Below are 18,982 nucleotides of genomic sequence, written 5' to 3' on the forward strand. Positions count from 1 at the left end.
TTTATTATAGAAAACAATACCATTTAACTGTCATAATAGGGTAATCCCATACATAAATATAACTTCTATATAATGCTGCAGTATGAAGTGTGTTGCGTTTGAGAAAGCAAGTGTGTATAAACTGTCAGAGAAAGAGAGAGAGAATAAAATCAAAGTTAAAAAATTTAAACAAACAAACAAACCACCCCAGACCACTTATTTGGAATGAAAGTTTTCATTTATTTATATATTTTTAAAGATTATCATTATAGGGATGATTTTACATCAGTAGGAATAAAAAAACATACGTAAAACAACTATAATTTCATGCTGAATAACAGAAAAGGCACTATGCACTCAGAGAAGCAGCATTATTTTATTATTTTCAAATGATTGTCAGTAGGTTTAGTAGTCCCATCCCCCAAAACATCATTAATATGCTTGACTAGACAAAGTTAAAGAAACATACAGATGGGTGACGAATTAAAGGAGACTCAGTAAGGTGTTGGGTCATGATAAGCCACCAAAACACCCTCGATGCACCATATTATAGATTCTACAAGTCTCTGGAAATGTACCAGAATGATGATGACTGTTCTTCCAAAAGGTTTTCCCTCAGATAGTGTTTTGATGATGGTGTGGTGATGGTGGAATAGAGCGCAGTGTGACAGAGGTATGTGCCAGTCCAAGAGCTCCCTAAGGTGTCTGAGTGGCTTGAAATGGCCATAGCATATGATTTATATCATTTTGCTTTTTATCAACCTTTCAGCGAGTCCTCGTGCTCTGTAGATGGAGATGGGGTCATCGTGGATGAAGGTTTCATCACAGGATAAAGGTGATGAGTTAGCAGAACTTTGGATTGATTTGAAGAGATGCTTCACTATAAGGGGACAAGTGGATACCAGCAACATGGTGCCACCATTGTTTATTTTACTTTGTCAGTCTACATATATCTATATGCAGGAGTGCAAACCATGAGAACTTCCCCACACTATCGGCAGATCCGAGGGTTCAAAACAAGCATTATAATTTTCTAAATGTCCTTCTAAGGTCACTTGACATCAGACAGTGACCCTTTCAACCTGCCCTCTGCTCTCTTGTGTTTCTGCAGTGTAACCTGCAGCCTCCAGTATTTAAGATACAGCCACATCAGCTGCCCATTTTTCCTGTTGTCCTCATTCAACTTCTCTGCGCAGTGCCTATCATTTTTAAAAATGTCCCTGATGTCATTCTCCAGGCCCAATTCCACCCCCGCTGGGTCCCTGGCCACTCTGACCAGCAGATTTTTCTCGATCTCCATCCTGTGTTCCTTGGGCAGCAGCGGGCTGCAGAAGGCACTCTGCCTCTCCACCAGCTGGTGCTCCAGTTCATTTAGCAAAACCTGGGCTCCCTGCTGCCATTCTTGCTCCTGTTGCAGAGCTTCATGAAGCGCCTGTCTAGCTGCTCCAGTCTGCAGGGCACGCTTCTTCTTGTCCTCTAGCTCTTCACGTTCCTTCTGCAGCTGCTTACGCTCCTCCATGAGATGTTGGCTGTGAGAGGCCATGGCCTTCTTGTAGCCCTCCACCCGCTGACGCGCTTTCTCTAGCTCCAGGAGGGCAGTTGTGCGTCGGTTCTCCGTCAGCGTATCTTTATACTTGAGCTCCAGGTCTTTGGCGATGGCAGCCACTTGCCCCTCAAACTGGTTTTCAACTTCTTGGGTCTGCCTCTGCGACTCACGTGTCCAGATCCAACCTGACAGGATGAAGAAGTTAATATATGCAACTTTTTATAACAAGGATTAAGTTCAAATATTTTATTTTTTTCGCGGTCCACATCCTGCACTCTGATTGGCTGGCGAGCAGGTCGGTATCCTACGGTACGGACCCCAGTTACGGACCTCTGGCAACTCGCTCGTTCACAACAACAAACATCGTAGCAATTTTTGTCAACATTTATTTTCGCATTTCTCAGGAGAATAGCATTAATTTTACAGCATGGATAGTGATAACGACAGTGTTCACAGCAAAAGCGAGTTTTACTACCCTGAGGAAGATGAAATAAAAGAAAACATTTCAGGAGAAAGCTAAAAACCTGTAATTTGCTAACGCCGAGCAAAAACATGGCTGAATCCTGAATGACTCCTATTTGTATAAATAGAGGACTACATAGGCGGCAAAATGTAGTTTTTTCCTGCCATGGAAGTGCACTTGTATACTGAGGAGGAAGCAATTTGCATTACAGCCGTGAATGAGGATTCAAAATAGCATTAATTTTACAGCATGGATAGCGATAACGACAGTCTTCACAGTGAAAGCTAGTTTTACTACCCTGAGGAAGAAGAAATAAAAGAAAACATTTCAGGAGAAAGCTAAAAACCTGTAACATGCTAACACCGGGCAAAAACATGGCTGAATCCTGAATGACTATTTGTATCAATAGGGGACTACACAGGCGGCAAAATGTAATTTTTTTCCTGTCATGGAAGTGCACTTGTATACCGAGGAGGAAGCAATTTGCATTACAGCCGTGAATGAAGATTCAAAATGGCGGCTCGGCTTGGTTTTCCCTTTCGGGCGCCCTCGTTTTCTGTTAGAATTTGGTAAAGAAAAAAATAAATATATTATTTACCAGCTTAACGTCGGTCTGTATGGTGAAATACTGTGACCTCGGCCTTGAATACTGACCTCGGCCCAGAGGGCCTCGCTTAGTACTTTCAAGACCTCAGTCACGGTATTTCACCATACGGACCTCCCAGCTGGTAAATAACATATATATGACAAGAGCAAAGAGAAATAAGGACATAACGTATATTTAAAACCAGTGGATTACTTCTTTTGCTTCACAAGTGGTTGATGTGTTCCTCCCCATCAAAAATACTGAATAAAACAATTTAATAGTTTTAGAGATATAAAGATGAAAAGCCCTTCTCCCCTTCTTTGATAACAAACATGCTGCTGACTAAAGCTTATGGCTATGATTGGAGAAATGGTTGCATTTCAGTGTGGCACTACTGCAATACAGTGATGAAAGTGAATTAAATGCTGACTTGCATTCGAAGTAAATGTATTATAATAATGTAATAAAGTCAGTATTTAATTCTTAAAAAAAAGAAAACATTCCCTGCTAACTGTCTTTCACCGAAGACAAAGTGGTGTCACACAAAGAAGACTGTGCTTTTCAGTTTGACAAGTTCTCATGTCAAACGTGGAAAGCAATACCGTCTGTGTATTGTGCGTCACTCTTTTCTCTCCGGTACAAAATCCTCTCCATATGATGGCTGACTCATCCGAGTTATGAAAGGGTGTGGTTTGGGGTTGGTCTGCCCAAGTTAGTCTTCGGGAAAGTGAAAGAAGGTGAAAATGCATTTCCAGTTTGGCTGATTATAAAATGGCATGACCTGTTCAAGTACAGAAACTTATCTAATGACGAAAGAAACTTTTTTTGAAATCTTATATGTCTTCAGTAGATTTTATACAAACCCCATTTCCAGAAAAGATGAGATTTTCCAAAATGCAATAAAAAGAAAAATCTGCGATTTGTTAATTCGCGTGAACCTTTATTTAACTGACAAAAGTACAAAGAAAAGATTTTCAATAGTTTTACTGATGAACTTAATTGTATTTTGTAAATATGAACAAAGTCATAACTTGATGCCTGTAGCACACTCAAAAAGAAAAGTTGGGACAGAGGCAAAATAAGACTGAAAAGTTTATAGGATATTCAAGTAACGCTATTCTGGAAGATTCCACAATAAGCAGGTTAATCGGTAACAGCTGAGGGTATCATGACTGGGTGTAAAAGGAGCATGCACTAAAGGCTCAGTATTTGCAAGCAAGGATGGGTCATGGCTCACTCCTTAGTGCCAAAATTCATGAGAAAATTGTTCGTCAAGTCCAAAAAGAACATTTCTCAACATAAGATTGCAGAGAATTTAGGTCTTTCAAAATCTACAAAGATTCAGGGAATTCGGAGACAGCTCAGTGCGTAAAGGGCAAGGTCAGAAACTACTGTTGAATGTGCGTGACCTTCGAGCCCTCACATGGTACTGCCTGAGAAACCATCATGCTAACGTGACAAATATAGCCACATGGGCTTGGGAGTACTTCAGAAAACTGTTGTCACTGAACAGAGTCTGCCGCTACACCCAGAAATGTAACCTGAAACTGTATTACGCAAAGAGGAAGCCAGTCATCAATTCTACGCAGAAATTACCCAGATTTCTCTGGGTCTGAACTCGTATCAGATGGACCGAAAGACAGTGAAAGCATGTGCTGTGGTCAGATGAGTCCACATTTCAGTTTGTTTTTGGGAAAATCAGACATCGAGTTCTCAGCCGCCAAAGGTGAACAAGACCATCCAGTTTGTTATCAGAGAAAGGTGCAAAAGCCAGCATCTGTGATGATTTTTTTTTTGGAGGGGGGATCAATGCCTGTGGCATGAGTAAGTTGCATATGTGCGAAGGTACCATTTATGCAGAGGCGTATATTGGGATTTTAGAGAGACATATGTTGCCATCAAGGCAACGTCTCTTCCTGGGAAGTCCATGCTTATTTGAGCAGGACAATCCTAGACCTCATTCTGCATAGGCTACAATAGCGTGGCTTCGTAGACAGAGTGCGTGCGCTTGACTGGCCTGCTGCCAGTCCAGATCTGTCTCCTAATGTATGGCGCATCATGATGAGGAGAATCAGACAACGGCAAGCACGGACTGTTGAGCAGCTGAAGTCTTGTATCAAGCAAGAATGGACAAAAATTCCAATTGCAAAACTACAACAATTAGATCCCATACGATTAAAAAGTGATGTAACACAATAGTAATAATGCCTGTGTTCCATGTTTTTTTTTTTTTAAAGTGTGTTGCAGGCATCAAATTCTAACTTTGTTTTATATTTCCAAAATACAATTAAGTCGGTCAGTAAAACTATTGCAAAACTTTTGCCAGTTAAATAAAGGTTCACGTGAATTAATAAAATCACAAATTTTTGTTTTTATTGCATTTTAGAAACTTTTCTGGAAATGAGGTTTGTACAAGCATGGGCCATGCCACTGCAATGCCAGTAACAAACTTTTGCATGATCATAGAAGGATTCTTTTACTAAGATACTCACGAAAAGCCGCAAGGCCGAGCATGGGGACTAACAGAGCGTAGTTCCATTTCCCTCCATCAGAACCCTCACGTGGCACTGGCCTTATATTCCATCCAGGAGGATCATTCAGGTTGTCCATGGAGATAATCTGCAATTAAAAGTCAGTCAAACTGTGACACTGGTACTCTGAAGATTCTTAATACATTTAAAAAAAAAATGCATTTCAGATCATGCACACAGTTTGCTCAGTTGTCCCCATCAGGGTTCATAATGTTTCACTTTGATTCACTGGTTGATAAATTACACCTGCTGGGGCAAAACAGCATATCAGGTCTGAATGTTATAGCATTATGCACTGAAGCACAACACCATACATGCCAAGTTATACGGTTTCCCCATATTTTGTATGGGAAAATGCAATTTTTTGGCCAATACGGCATACACTGATTTTCATACGGGAAAATTACGTTTTGTATCGGAGATTTTTTCCGTTACTCAGAGAAAATTTTCTTAGCATCCACCATTTATTTTTTCAAACACATATGCCCATATGCCCAATGAAACGGAACTATTTTCGCTTTATGTGGTTTTATAGTTGCAACTGTAAAACCACAACGGCAACTGTAGTTAACCGGCGATTTCTGGTTTCGCTTCCCTAAACATTTTAATTGCTGATAGACATTATATGTAGACACAGATGACCAACACTCGTTACTACCATCAGTCGTCAGTAAACTGGAAAAGTATTGAATGAAGAGTAATGGTGGTAACGACCGTTGGTAACCTCTCTCTAAAATGTGTAGTAGGGGATGGAAGCAATTTAACAACATCTACATGTTTGCCGTGCTCTGATTTTCTTTTATTGACCAGGAAAATAATCAATGTATATTGGGGAAAGGTGTTCGATGTAAAACCTGCTCTGGGTGTTGCCAGGTTTCCAGTGCTGAAACAGCTTTTTACTGCTTTGCTGTGCCTCCCACATAGCAATGCAGATAGTGAGAGGGCTTTTTCATTGGTTAGGAAAATTCATACTGAGGACAGAAAATATATGGCTGCAGACACATTAACTGCATATCTGCGAATTAAAATGAACTGTGATGAGGAGCTGGGTCCGTCTCAGAAACCGGTCTCTCATTTGGGACATTATGGTCAAAAAATAAATGTTCTAATTTTACTATTTTTTTTGCATTTACCTAACACTCAATGTTTCTTTTGTCATGTAGAATAAGAATAAAGATAGTATCTTGCTTTATCTGGCCTGCACTGTGGAAATTTTTTTTTTTATTACAATTCACATGCTTTCGTTAACTTGATTTCCATATAAAATAACTCCATCATGAAGAATTAAAGCCCCTCCTTCACAGAGGAGTGAAAATATTGAATAAATTTCCTCTTTTTGATTGCTTGGGTTAAAAATGCCAAGTTATGATGACTGAATTGATTATTCACTTAAATATGAATAATATGATGCATTTTGGGTATTTGATATGGCGAAATAGGACACAATGGAACAGGGTATCTGCCCATTTTTCAAGTACAAATTTAAAGACTTTTAAGACCTTTTCAAGACCTCTAAATGGAAAAAATAAGACTGTACCATGGCAAAAAAAAAGATAAATCCAACAACTTAAAACTGTTTTCTGCAATAGTTTTTTTTACTAACTTTAAGAAGAATGCACCCAATTGGTGAACAACAGGGTGCATCAATGGCAACTGTTAGACATGCAAACAGCTGAAGCAAAGTCGTGTGTTTTGGGCTGCAGAACTACTGTAGCAACAAGGAGAAGACTGGTGTTTACTGGAGAACACACCATGAATCATTTCAAAAACGAAAACAATAAACGGCAAGTAGAACCAGCTGAACAACCTTAGCCGGCATTATTTCAATCCCCAAAGATTATCTTTGATGATGTGTCATTTTGTGTCCGACAGCAAAATCAGTCTGAGTGTCGTACAGTATACAGCCGGCTGAGGAAGTTCTCGAGTATCTTCTGCATTATAGCAGGTAAAAGCATAAACCTGTTTATGCAGTCATACAATCATCAGAGCGTTACATCTCATCTCATCTCATTATCTCTAGCCGCTTTATCCTTCTACAGGGTCGCAGGCAAGCTGGAGCCTATCCCAGCTGACTACGGGCGAAAGGCGGGGTACACCCTGGACAAGTCGTCAGGTCATCACAGGGCTGACACATAGACACAGACAACCATTCACACTCACATTCACACCTACGCTCAATTTAGAGTCACCAGTTAACCTAACCTGCATGTCTTTGGACTGTGGGGGAAACTGGAGCACCCGGAGGAAACCCACGCGGACGAGGGGAGAACATGCAAACTCCACACAGAAAGGCCCTCGCCGGCCCCGGGGCTCGAACCCAGGACCTTCTTGATGTGAGGCGACAGCGCTAACCACTACACCACCGTGCCGCCCGGAACAACAACAAAAACAACAAAAAAATCGGATTTCACAACAAATCGGATATGGGTCGTTTCAGGTTGCAGTCTGAACGTAGTGTAACACACACACACGCGGGCGCCTCGTGTCCGTGAAAAACCAGTTTCCCAGTCTGCCGTGTTCCCAGCGCTGCGTTATTGTCTTTAAACACATTTGTGCGATCCAACGCTTTTTATCGCAAACGATTCTTCTCCTTATTTTGGGGGTATTTATCATCCCCCAACCACTTGTCGTTAAACAGACATCTTCCCATAATTATCAACGCTTTCTAGCGCCCGCGCAAACTACCTGCGTATCTCTCAGTCTTCACAACCACCACACCACACCACACTTCCTCCAGTAGCCTCCTAACGTTAGTTCTTGATCTACAGAACGCACAGAACCAATGCTGCCCCAAAAGGTACGCTGGTCACTTTTAAAATTACGGTTAAAAAAAATACCCCAAACCGGATGGAGACATTTCACTCATTCGGTCCAATATTAAATTTAATACCTCCCTTTCGAAAATTCCAGTCATTCCAAACAATTTAAGACGTTTTTAGGCCTTGAAAACCGAAAGTTGTATTTAAGACTTTTTAAGGACCGTGGGAAGCCTGAATAATTGGTGAATTATGGTATCAATCAGTCTGTTTTACTATATTTTTGAACTTTTGCCTCAGTATATCAAGTATTGATTACTTTTGATTCATAGACAATATGCATACGTTGTGAATTCGGAAACAAATGCAATAAAGATTGTTGGGTTACAAATAGTTTATTTGTGGGTTTTTTTCCTCAAATATTTCTTCAGACAAGTCAAAATCACATTCGGACAAGTAAATTTCCTGTCAACTTGCCCGACAGGACAAGTGGTTTCAAAAGTTAATGTAGAGCCCTGAACACCACCGTGCCGCCCCACTGCTGTTATATTTCAAGTAATTTTCTCTGGTGGAATGTAATATTTTAGGTGATGTCAACCCTTGTCAAATAGAACTTTGTGGAGTTTTTATGAACTATTTAAGATTAATACATTTTATTTGCAAAATTTACATCAATAATTCTGGTATTACTGATACAATGTATCTTAAATAATTAAGTTTATAGTTCAGTCAGTCATTCTCTTTAGTAGATAATTGTTTACTTGACTGTACATACACACAGTCCTTTTTAATTCAGTTGTTTTCTCTGGGATCTAAAATTTCTTTATATTCAGCACATGCTCATTTGATCCCTTTAACTTGATGCAGTGTGATAAATATGTCGATTACAATAGGAGTGTATAGTGTGGAATAAAACAATCAGTGCTTTGGATTACATATTGGAATTTTTTCTCGTGTATAAGGGCTCATGGGTGCATGTGGACATGGGGGCATGGGGAACCAAAGGTTGACATGTATGCAACACTGTGGTTCCTACACTACCGTTCAAAAGTTTGGGGTCACTTTGAAATGTCCTTATTTTTGAAAGAAAAGCACTGTTCTTTTCAATGAAGATCACTTTAAACTAATCAGAAATCCACTCTATACATTGCTAATGTGGTAAATGACTATTCTAGCTGCAAATGTCTGGTTTTTGGTGCAATATCTCCATAGAGGCCCATTTCCAGCAACTCTCACTCCAGTGTTCTAATGGTACAATGTGTTTGCTCATTGCCTCAGAAGGCTAATGGATGATTAGAAAACCCTTGTACAATCATGTTAGCACAGCTGAAAACAGTTGAGCTCTTTAGAGAAGCTATAAAACTGACCTTCCTTTGAGCAGATTGAGTTTCTGGAGCATCACATTTGTGGGGTCGATTAAATGCTCAAAATGGCCAGAAAAATGTCTTGACTATATTTTCTATTCATTTTACAACTTATGGTGGTAAATAAAACTGTGACTTTTCATGGAAAACACACAATTGTCTGGGTGACCCCAAACTTTTGAACGGTAGTGTAAATATTATACTTTGGGTGCATTTTTGCTCAAACCGACCGCATATGGCATTGTAAACACACAGTAAATACAGGCTTTACTCAGACAGTAAACAAAAACATTCTTACAAAACTAGACTCCAGGTTACACCAAGTCATTTCTATACAATGCTAAGCTAATGCTAATTTTCTCTTCAGGTCAACAGTGACTGTCTGCACATTTGACTTAAATACAAAACATTTTACTTCAATCATTTATAACTTGGTAATAAATTAAGCTTTTTTTTTTTTTTCAACCAACACCTATTTTACTTACCTTGAGAAAAAGCACTAAACACTCACAAACTGTTTCTTCTCTAAGGTGCTCTCGGCGCCGGGCAAAGATACGCTGTGAACGTTAGTTACACAACCAACGTCAAACAAACTTGTTTTTCTTGTCATGGGGGTGGGAGGGAGGTGTGTGTGTGGGGGGGGGGGGAATTTGATATTTCAAATGTTGTATTTTTGATTGATATTAAACAACTTTTTTATTAACATTCTAAGTGTGTAATTAAATTTATTTCACTCTATTATTCGTTTAAACTTGCTCAAATTAATTTCTCTTGATAATGCAGTGGTAATACTTTGTCTTTGGACTCCCCCGTGTTACGGAGCGCATTGGTACAGTCCGATGATGAGCCTCAGTTGTGTTTATAAATATAGAAGTTCACCTGCAGAATTTCCTTCTTATTATTTTTGCTGGTCAGAGAAGTGCATAGTTCATGATGTAGAGTTTAAGGGGATAACTTTTTTTGACAGAGACAACTGGCAGATGACATTTTATTCCTGCAAGACAAAAATCAACTATCTCATGCCTTAACTCTGGTTGAGCATCTCTCTAATGCCTCAGGCCTTAAACTGAACATTTCCAAGTGTGAGATATTATCCTTACCAGTGGCGGCTGCTGGTTTTAAAACAGGGGAAGCCCATTTTACGCATTCATCATAAAACCTGTAGGCCGGATATCAAAGCATAGAAAAGTGTGCCCCATTAGCACAGTGAACTAGACAACCCTACCTAGTGGCAGAAAGTATTTTTGCTTGTACGTTTCATGTTATAGTCTGGCTTGCCAGGCTAGTGCCTCATATCCTTAATCAAAAATATCAAACATCCAAAAATCACTGGCTATTCAACGAAGAGCCTTGAACATCATACCCTGATATACAACACAGAGTCTTTAACACAACACCCAGCTGTGCAACACATCCTTGAACATCTTCTGCAACACAGTCTGGAAATTCATAACCAGGTAGGCTATGCAACACACGGAACCTCGAATATTATACCCAGGTATAACCTATAACACAGAGCCCACCATTCTCTTAACATTACTGAACAATATACACACTTCAGATTCATGAACATGAACACTATTTATACACAAATTCTGCCCTCCGCTCCTTTTCCAGAAAATGGTCTGTGACCCTGTCATACCAGCTGGTTGTGCTTTCCAGAGACTTCACCAATTTCTGTTAGCAGCTAGCACTGCAGATCCCAATAAGGCTCAAGCTAGCCTACAACTGCAAATGAAATAAACGAGTGAATTCACAAAAGATCAAACTGATAGAATGGATGAAAGTTAACGGAGCACAACGAGTAATATTTACATTTATTTACAGAGTAATGTACAGAGACATCAATGAGAAGAAACGTTTATATGAAAAGAAATTCGGACAGCACTTTGGCACACAACTACACTTTCTCGACATCGGCTAGGGACTGACTGATCATACTTCCGTGTTCCTCACCGAAGTACCGCCCTCCTCATGTCTTTGAAACACTACCTCCAATAATCCTTTATCAGCCTGGCTTCTTGTCCCTCCCACTGTCTCGTTTAGTCCCAGAGAAGCCCGGCTTCCCTGGAAGTGACGATTTTGTTGATTTTAACCAATAACAACTAGCCGAAATTGGCTGTTCCGAGCCGTCTCGTAGACTGCAATGGATACCCGGCTGCCAGTCAGTGTTGCCAGATACTGCTGACGTTTTCCATCCCAAAATATATTCAAAACCCGCCAAAATGCACTTAAAACCGCCCAATCTGGCAACACTGCTGCCAGTCCATAGAGCCCATTGAAATAAGAAAGGTTACAGCCTGGCAGCAAAGGTGATTCTCGTAGCGAACTGCAAGTTTGTCAGACATCACTCAAATAAGTTACAGGATAGTTATGAACATAAATACAATCTTGGGCATATATTATGTTATGCAAGTTATTGTTTTAATGAGAATTCAACGTTGTAGACGCCGCAGTTTGGGGAGAGAATTTTAGGGGAAGCTCGGCTTCCCTTGTTGTCTCTGAGAAATCGCCCCTGATCCTTACACAAGTGTGATGATACTAGTAGAAGCAATATTCCTATAAAACACACAGTTAAATATTTAGGAATTCAGATAACCAAGGATTCTAAAGATAGACAGCACTTACAGTGGTGTTTGAAAGTTTGTGAACCCTTTAGAATTTTCTATATTTCTGCATAAATATGACCTAAAACATTATCAGATTTTCACACAAGTCCTAAAAGTAGATCAAGAGAACCCAGTTAAACAAATGAGACAAAAAATATTATACTTGGTCATTTATTTATTGAGGAAAATGATCCAATATTACATATCTGTGAGTGGCAAAAGTATGTGAACCTCTAGGATTAGAAGTTAATTTGAAGGTGAAATTAGAGTCAGGTGTTTTCAATCAATGGGATGACAATCAGGTGTGAGTGGGCACCCTGTTTTATTTAAAGAACAGGGATCTATCAAAGTCTGATCTTCACAACACATGTTTGTGGAAGTGGATCATGGCACAAACAAGGGAGATTTCTGAGGACCTTAGAAAAAGCGTTGTTGATGCTCATCATGCTGAGAAAGGTTACAAAACCATCTCTAAAGAGTTTGGACTCCACCAATCCACAGTTAGACAGATTGTTCTCATCTCATCTCATCTCATCTCATCTTCATCCGCTTATTCGGAGCCGGGTCGCGGAGGCAGCAGTCTGAGCATGGACGCCCAAACTTCCCTCTCCCCAGACACCTCGGCCAGCTCCTCGGGAAGAACACCGAGGTATTCCCAAGCCAGCCGAGAGACATAGTCCCTCCAGCGTGTCCTGGGTCTTCCCCAGGGCCTCCTCCCGGGGGGACATACCTGGAACACCTCCCCAGGGAGGCGTCCAGGAGCCATCCGAAAGAGATGCCCGAGCCACCTCCGCTGATTCCTTTTGATGTGGAGGAGCAGCGGCTCTTCTCCGAGTTCCTCCCGAGTGACTGTGCTTCTCACCCTATCTCTAAGGGAGCGCCCAGCCACCCTGCGAAGGAAACTCATTTCGGCCGCTAGTTCACCAAACCCCTTATGGAAATTAATGAAACAAGGACCGTGACGTCACCCGGTATGGCGCAGCCGGGGCCCCACCCCACCCTGGATTTACAGCGCAGCACCTTTACTGCTGTTTCTGTGTGAGTCGTTTACACCAACATTTATTCACGATGAGAAAGACACAGACAATTTGTGCAGCATTTTTCAATTGAGGAGTTTATTTCTGCAAAAGTTTCTCATTTCCAGTCAGGACATGTCGATGTGACTGAGGGACGACCTGAAAGAGAAAAGCAGAGGAGAGATTTTTTTTAGAACAATAATCATCAAACCTTTTATCCTGGTGTATAATATTCCCATTGCACTATTCTAGATCATATTACTGCGTTCAAAAGTATTCGCTCCACATGTGCTTTGCTTAGTAGCGAGCTCGTGAGGTAGTTAACAAGACCCATTCTGTAAGACATTACAAATATGACTGTGACTCACTCTGAGCTCCCTGACCACTGCACCCGTCTCCTTCTCCTCAACCTTCTACTTTGCCTCCAGCATGTCATCCACCTGCCCCTCATCCTTTTGGAACCCCATTTCCTCTATTAGTTCTCCCCAAGGGAGTAACATTGGAGTTGGGGGTCTGGATGGGATTGGGTCGATGCTGTCCATTATCTCGCCCCACATCAGTGCCTTTGGACTTGCGGTTCTGGAGGACAAAGGCTCCTCAATGCCCACAGTTTCAGGTGGCAGACTGGAGGTGGGTTGAGGTTCGGGCTCTGATTCAGTTGGTGCTGGTGGTTCTGGTGCCACATGTAGATCAGGACAAGAAGGAGATAAAATGGAACGTTAAGACAGAGAAAACATTACAACATTAAAGAATTGTGCAAAGGAACCAACAGCGGAAAATTGAGATTTTAATTTTGTTTACCGAGTGTGAGCACGTCAGTGGCATGAGCCTGAGCAGTGATCACACAGCCATCATCTACACATCCACCTTCAGGTGGTGTCACAGGAGACACAGCGTTTCCTCCCAGAATCTCCTCCTGGACGGACGGGACGTGGCGTTCGTTCATCCCCATCATTGTGGGTGGAGGGTAATAGGAGGCGGATCTCAGAACGGGGTGGGACGGGGGGTAGAACTGGTCTGGCATGATGAAGTAGGTCGGGGGGTAGAACTGCGGTGGTAGGATGGGGTAGAACAGGGGGTTGAAGTGAGCAGCCTGAGACTGGAACTGAAGAAAGAAACAGAGTTGGATTTTAGAGAAACACATTATTTCTTCAGCAACAAGAATTAGAAAAAAATGAACAGGTCCATACTGAGGCCTACTGATGAAATAATTCCATTTCTCTGAATAAACAGGTCTGGATATATTACTGATTGGACTGTATCTTCTGCTTCTGAGTTAAATCATCGTGTCCAAGGCTTTAGCGCTCCCGAGCAGACAATAGGCTACTTGTCTTACTGAATATTACAATGAGAAAATCCCAGTGGTTCTGTCATATGAACCCTGACCATCAAATTTACTCCACATCGCCATCTTCAGAAGGGCATCTGGTTACAACTTACCATTTTCGATAGAGGATGGTGTAAAGCGTGAAAAGTGAAGTTTGAAGACAGAGAGATGTGAAGCATCGAGTGAGAGATGTGAAGTGTGAACTGTGGAGTGTGGAATGGAGTGTGTGTGTGTGTGTCATATATATGTATCGTTTCAGGATTCCGTTCTTTGAAGTTTGAATTTGAATTCCGTTCTGTTTTTGTTTAAATTGTCCAGCATGAAAAACTTCATCATAGCTCTGCCCCTTTTTACAGTCAATGTCTTACAGTAACTGTACGTAACCGTACTGTGTTTATGTTCATAACCACATCACACAATGTGCCGAGGCTTTAAGATATGAGCGGCTCAGCCCCAAGAGGCCTCGCTCAAATCTTTTTTGCGGTCAAAATTGACACTCAATTTTTTCCAAGCTCTCGAAATCAAAACGCCCTCGAATATTTTCACATTTGTGTCTTGGTGCTTTAATCATGACCAACACATCGGAGTGAATCTCAGGATTCGCTGATTTATAAGAACAACAGTGTGGATTCATGGAGTGAAGTGGAGTTTTGGGTTTGTCCCCTCCCCATGCTGGTTTTTGTCACAGTGATGTTACGGCAGGAATTGAAAATTGTTTATTTTGGAAAATAAATTGAAATAAATGTGCTGTTTTCTTGTTTTTAGTGCAATACAAGTCAAAGGTTATTTACAATAATCATTTTCTAAAACTCTTCAAATTTTCCGCATACTTTTGGCCACACACACACACAGAACTAATATTTCAAATGTAACTTTTTCATGGTTGAATCCCAGCACAGAAAAGATCATTTCAAAACCCAAAGCAAGCACTCCTTTGCAAATGCTATTTCCAAGCGACAAATCTAACCTGCTCACTTAATTTGGTTACTTTTGAAAAAGTAAATTAGAAGAAATTTCATACAAGGGCCGAATGAAATCTCCTTTTAAGCCTCACATGCAGCAAATTGTTTCAATATTTCAAAGAAATCGCAGCTTCTTAAAGTAAAATGAACATTAACAAAGGTTTTGGAAAGACAAATCAATTATACTTGATTAAAAGAATGAAAAACGATGTATTCATGGTGAACTCTTTTTTTTTTTGAGGAAGGTTTGTTGTCTCACTTTGGCTATTCTCTAGCAGAGATAGGATTCGAGCTTGTGACTTGGACTCGAGTCACACTTCAGTCCCACATGCAGTGACTTGAGACTTGACTTTAGATTCGTCCTCAAAAGACTCGAGACTTGGGACTTGTGAACAATCTTTATTCGTCTTCATCTATTTCATATTTCACAGATGAAGACTATTGTTTATGGTGATGTAGCCCTGTGGGATTTTGGGGTCACTGATTTGTTTTTCCCATCTCATCTCATCTCATCTCATTATCTCTAGCCGCTTTATCCTGTTCTACAGGGTCGCAGGCAAGCTGGAGCCTATCCCAGCTGACTACGGGCGAAAGGCGGGGTACACCCTGGACATGTCGCCAGGTCATCACAGGGCTGACACAAAGACACAGAGAACCATTCACACTCACATTCACACCTACGGTCAATTTAGAGTCACCAGTTAACCTAACCTGCATGTCTTTGGACTGTGGGGGAAACCGGAGCACCCGGAGGAAACCCACGCGGACACGGGGAGAACAAGCAAACTCCGCACAGAAAGGCCCTCGCCGGCCACGGGGCTCGAACCCAGGACCTTCTTGCTGTGAGGCGACAGCGCTAACCACTACACCACCGTGCGGCCGATTTTTTTTTTTTTTTTTATTTTGTTTACTTGATGCATGTTTAAAATGTAAATATCAATGTGTTGATGCTTTGAAAATAAGGTTTGTATGTAAAAATAATTAAGTTTGTTAAGAATCCTTATCTGGTATGTTGGCCAATGGGAGAGCAGGGTCGGGGGTCGAGAGGAACAGGAAGTGGGGAGATCCGCGAGGAGGGGAGAGATGGGAAAAAAAAGCAGAAAAGTGATGCAGCGCTATGAGTAACTTAAAAAGTTGGTAAAACGCTCCAGTTGAGTGTTAAAGTGCTAAGTCTTAGTTTAACGAACAGACAGTGAGTCATATGTATTGTGTGTGAACATAGCAGGTTTACAAGCGGAGTTCTTTGAAGAAAAGTTTACCGCGAGTGTTTATAGACTGAACGGAGCTCGTGGAATTTAAGGTGGACTGGAAAGCAAGTAGCCTGCTTGTCTCTAATTCAAGGACCAGACCAGCTAATCCTGACCAGAGGGAGGACATCCTTCGACTGGGACACCGACGTCCAATTCCCCTCGCCAGCACTGCGAGGCTATCGAGAGCAGACGACGACAAGTCATCTACAGTCGTGAGTTTTGTTTCATGCGCCACGGCGTGAAGTGGCCATTGTGTTAAAGGTCTCCCCGTTCCCAAGCCACGTTACAGGCCTGCATCGCTACTTTGACTCACATTTAGGTTTGGCCTGGGTACCCTTTTTGTTTTATTCTGGAATATATTTAGTTTAAGGTAAACTGCCGGCTTTAGCAGAAGGTTTATGGGGGATGTGTTATGTTTGATACTGTTACTGAATGTGGTTGAGTGTAACTACACCTGAGAGTGAACTGAACTGTATTGAACAGAATTTACGTGACTCTATCCAACAACTCTTTGATTTAAAACATATTTCATTTCCTTACCTGTATAAATATACATATATCCACAATCTACTTTAAGTAAATAGTTTAAATTCATGTTTGGTGAATGTGTATTCTATTTAGTTTATTCATACATGGGTTTTACTGTTTAGAAATATTAAAGGGTAAGTAGAGCAGGGTCATTTAAAAACTCATTCTAGGTAATAATTCAAGTACAGATGTAAAGATACACAGACACATATAACATAGGCTTAAAAGACATGGTTCCACTTTTACAGTGATAGTTATTCCCACAATGCTATTATACTAGTTAAATTACTGTGGTTAGTATCTTTGAGTAAGTTAACAGTTCCATTCAACAAAATTACTCCACTTAGTGCATTATTTAACTATAGAGAGAGATCTCTCAACCCATGGATTCGGGGAGCGCACTCACTAAAATAGCAGGACAGCTAGGGTGCGCTACATAAAATGGGGGCTCGTCCTGGATGGTAGTTGATTAGTGCAATTAAGTGATTAAATAGTAATAACAAGTTAGAATATTTTCTTGAGCCCCAAATTAGTCTGTTGCGTTAATGACCCCCTATTAGAGATAATAAAGCCGAAGTAAACATGGATCATACAAATAGCCACACAGACTTAGTTAATGAGCTCAAAGAATGGTGTCATGGAGAAGGACTTGACGAAGCACAGTCTCTCATCGTGCTGGTTCCTGAAGGGACTGAGATTGCCCAAATTGAAGAAACGATGGAGACAATCAAAGTGTTAGGCCGGGTTCGTGTCAGAGGATGGACATATAGCAACAAGCATCGCTGTGTAGCGGCTCGCTGTGAGCACAAAGGAAAAGTAGATGCTAGTGAAATTCCCACTGAAGTCCTTCCTGTTGGTGGAACAGAGCCGTGGACAATTGTTACAGCCTCTTCAGGTGTCGGAGCAGGATCTGGAGATCCAAGTCCGTCTGACAACCCACCTTCTTACAGTTCAGCTGAGTCTCTGATCCGTGTCATTGGTGATCTGTTGACCAAGATGGAAAGACCGTCTGGAGAAAACAGTAGCTACCGAAGGCTACGGGTGTTTTCGGGAACTTTGCCGACCCCTGTTGGTGAAGAAGTGCTCGAGAACTGGCTGGAGCATGCACGACTGATGGTAGAAGAGAGTGAGTGTTCTGCTAAGGAGAAACGACGTCGTATAATGGAGAGTCTTAAAGGTCCTGCTTTAGCTGTGGTGAAGGCTGTTCGGGCTGCTCGTACGGAGGTCAGTCCTGCTGAATGTCTGGACGCCATTGAGAGTGCGTTTGGGTCTGCTGAGACCGGCGAGGACCTTTTACTTTGCTTTTCGGTTGTTACAGCAGCAGCCAAAGGAAAAGTTGTCTGACTTCCTCCGACGCCTAGAGATGTCGTTGATCAAAGTAGTTCATCGTGGAGGTCTGCCACCTGACCGGGGGGACTGTGCTCGCGTTGAGCAGCTTCTTAGAGGTGCCGTTCACTCTGATATGATGATGGTTCAGCTTAAGCTGCGGGAAAGCAAGGACAATCCTCCATCTTTCTTGGAACTGTTGACTGAGATTCGTAATGAAGAAGAATATGAATCTTCTAGACTGAAGCTGAATGCATCTGTTTGGCGACTAACAACAGACTCTGATGTGTCTGGTGGCCAGATGGAGATTCAGAACTTGAGAACCGAAATCAAAGAACTGAAGTCTATGTTTGCTGCCATGACCCTTCCATCAAGCCCTGTTGTTACGGACCGCAAAGAACTCACAGCGTCAACAAAGACGTCCGCTGCAGACCCTGGGGTCAATGCTGAAGTAGTTGAATTAAGAAAACAAGTAACAGAGTTACAAAGTCAGGTAGCAGCTCAGCAGTCTAAAGAGAGAGATTCCCCTGCTGCAGTTTTGCGGGTGGAGTCAACCAAACCATTTCGCCGTGAAAACAGAAAGGCTCCATCTAGTGACTCCGAGGGTAATTTCTGTTATCGCTGTGGCGAAGATGGCCATTTCTCTGCTAAATGTCAGAACCCAGAGAATCAAACTAAAGTCATTCAGAAATTGATACGCTCGCTGCACAAAGCAAAACAGAGCGAGCTAGCTGCTCAA

At 41.5% G+C, this 18,982-nt stretch overlaps 1 protein-coding gene across 1 annotated transcript; it reads right to left on the reverse strand.

The window, feature by feature from the left end:
* Positions 1–336: 336 nt before the first annotated feature.
* LOC132867370 (coiled-coil domain-containing protein 127-like) lies at positions 337–9,796 on the reverse strand. The gene is made up of 3 exons (XM_060900239.1): positions 9,711–9,796; positions 5,067–5,193; positions 337–1,710 (listed from the first exon to the last, which is right to left on the reverse strand). The coding sequence occupies exons 2-3, from the start codon at positions 5,182–5,184 to the stop codon at positions 1,031–1,033; spliced, it is 798 nt and encodes a 265-aa protein (XP_060756222.1). The 5' UTR covers positions 5,185–5,193; positions 9,711–9,796; the 3' UTR covers positions 337–1,030.
* Between the last annotated feature and the right edge of the window lie 9,186 nt (positions 9,797–18,982).

This window comes from Neoarius graeffei, chromosome 19 (genome assembly GCF_027579695.1).
Source record: "Neoarius graeffei isolate fNeoGra1 chromosome 19, fNeoGra1.pri, whole genome shotgun sequence".
NCBI lineage: Eukaryota > Metazoa > Chordata > Actinopteri > Siluriformes > Ariidae > Neoarius > Neoarius graeffei.

What these genes read in the sequence shown, in the direction of transcription:
- LOC132867370 (XM_060900239.1), bottom strand. Translation starts at nt 5,184, where the DNA reads ATGGACAACCTGAATGATCCTCCTGGATGGAATATAAGGCCAGTGCCA. An exon ending in GCTCGGCCTTGCGGCTTTTC is followed by an intron (nt 1,711 to 5,066) that starts GTGAGTATCTTA and finishes TCATCCTGTCAG; the next exon opens with GTTGGATCTGGACACGTGAG.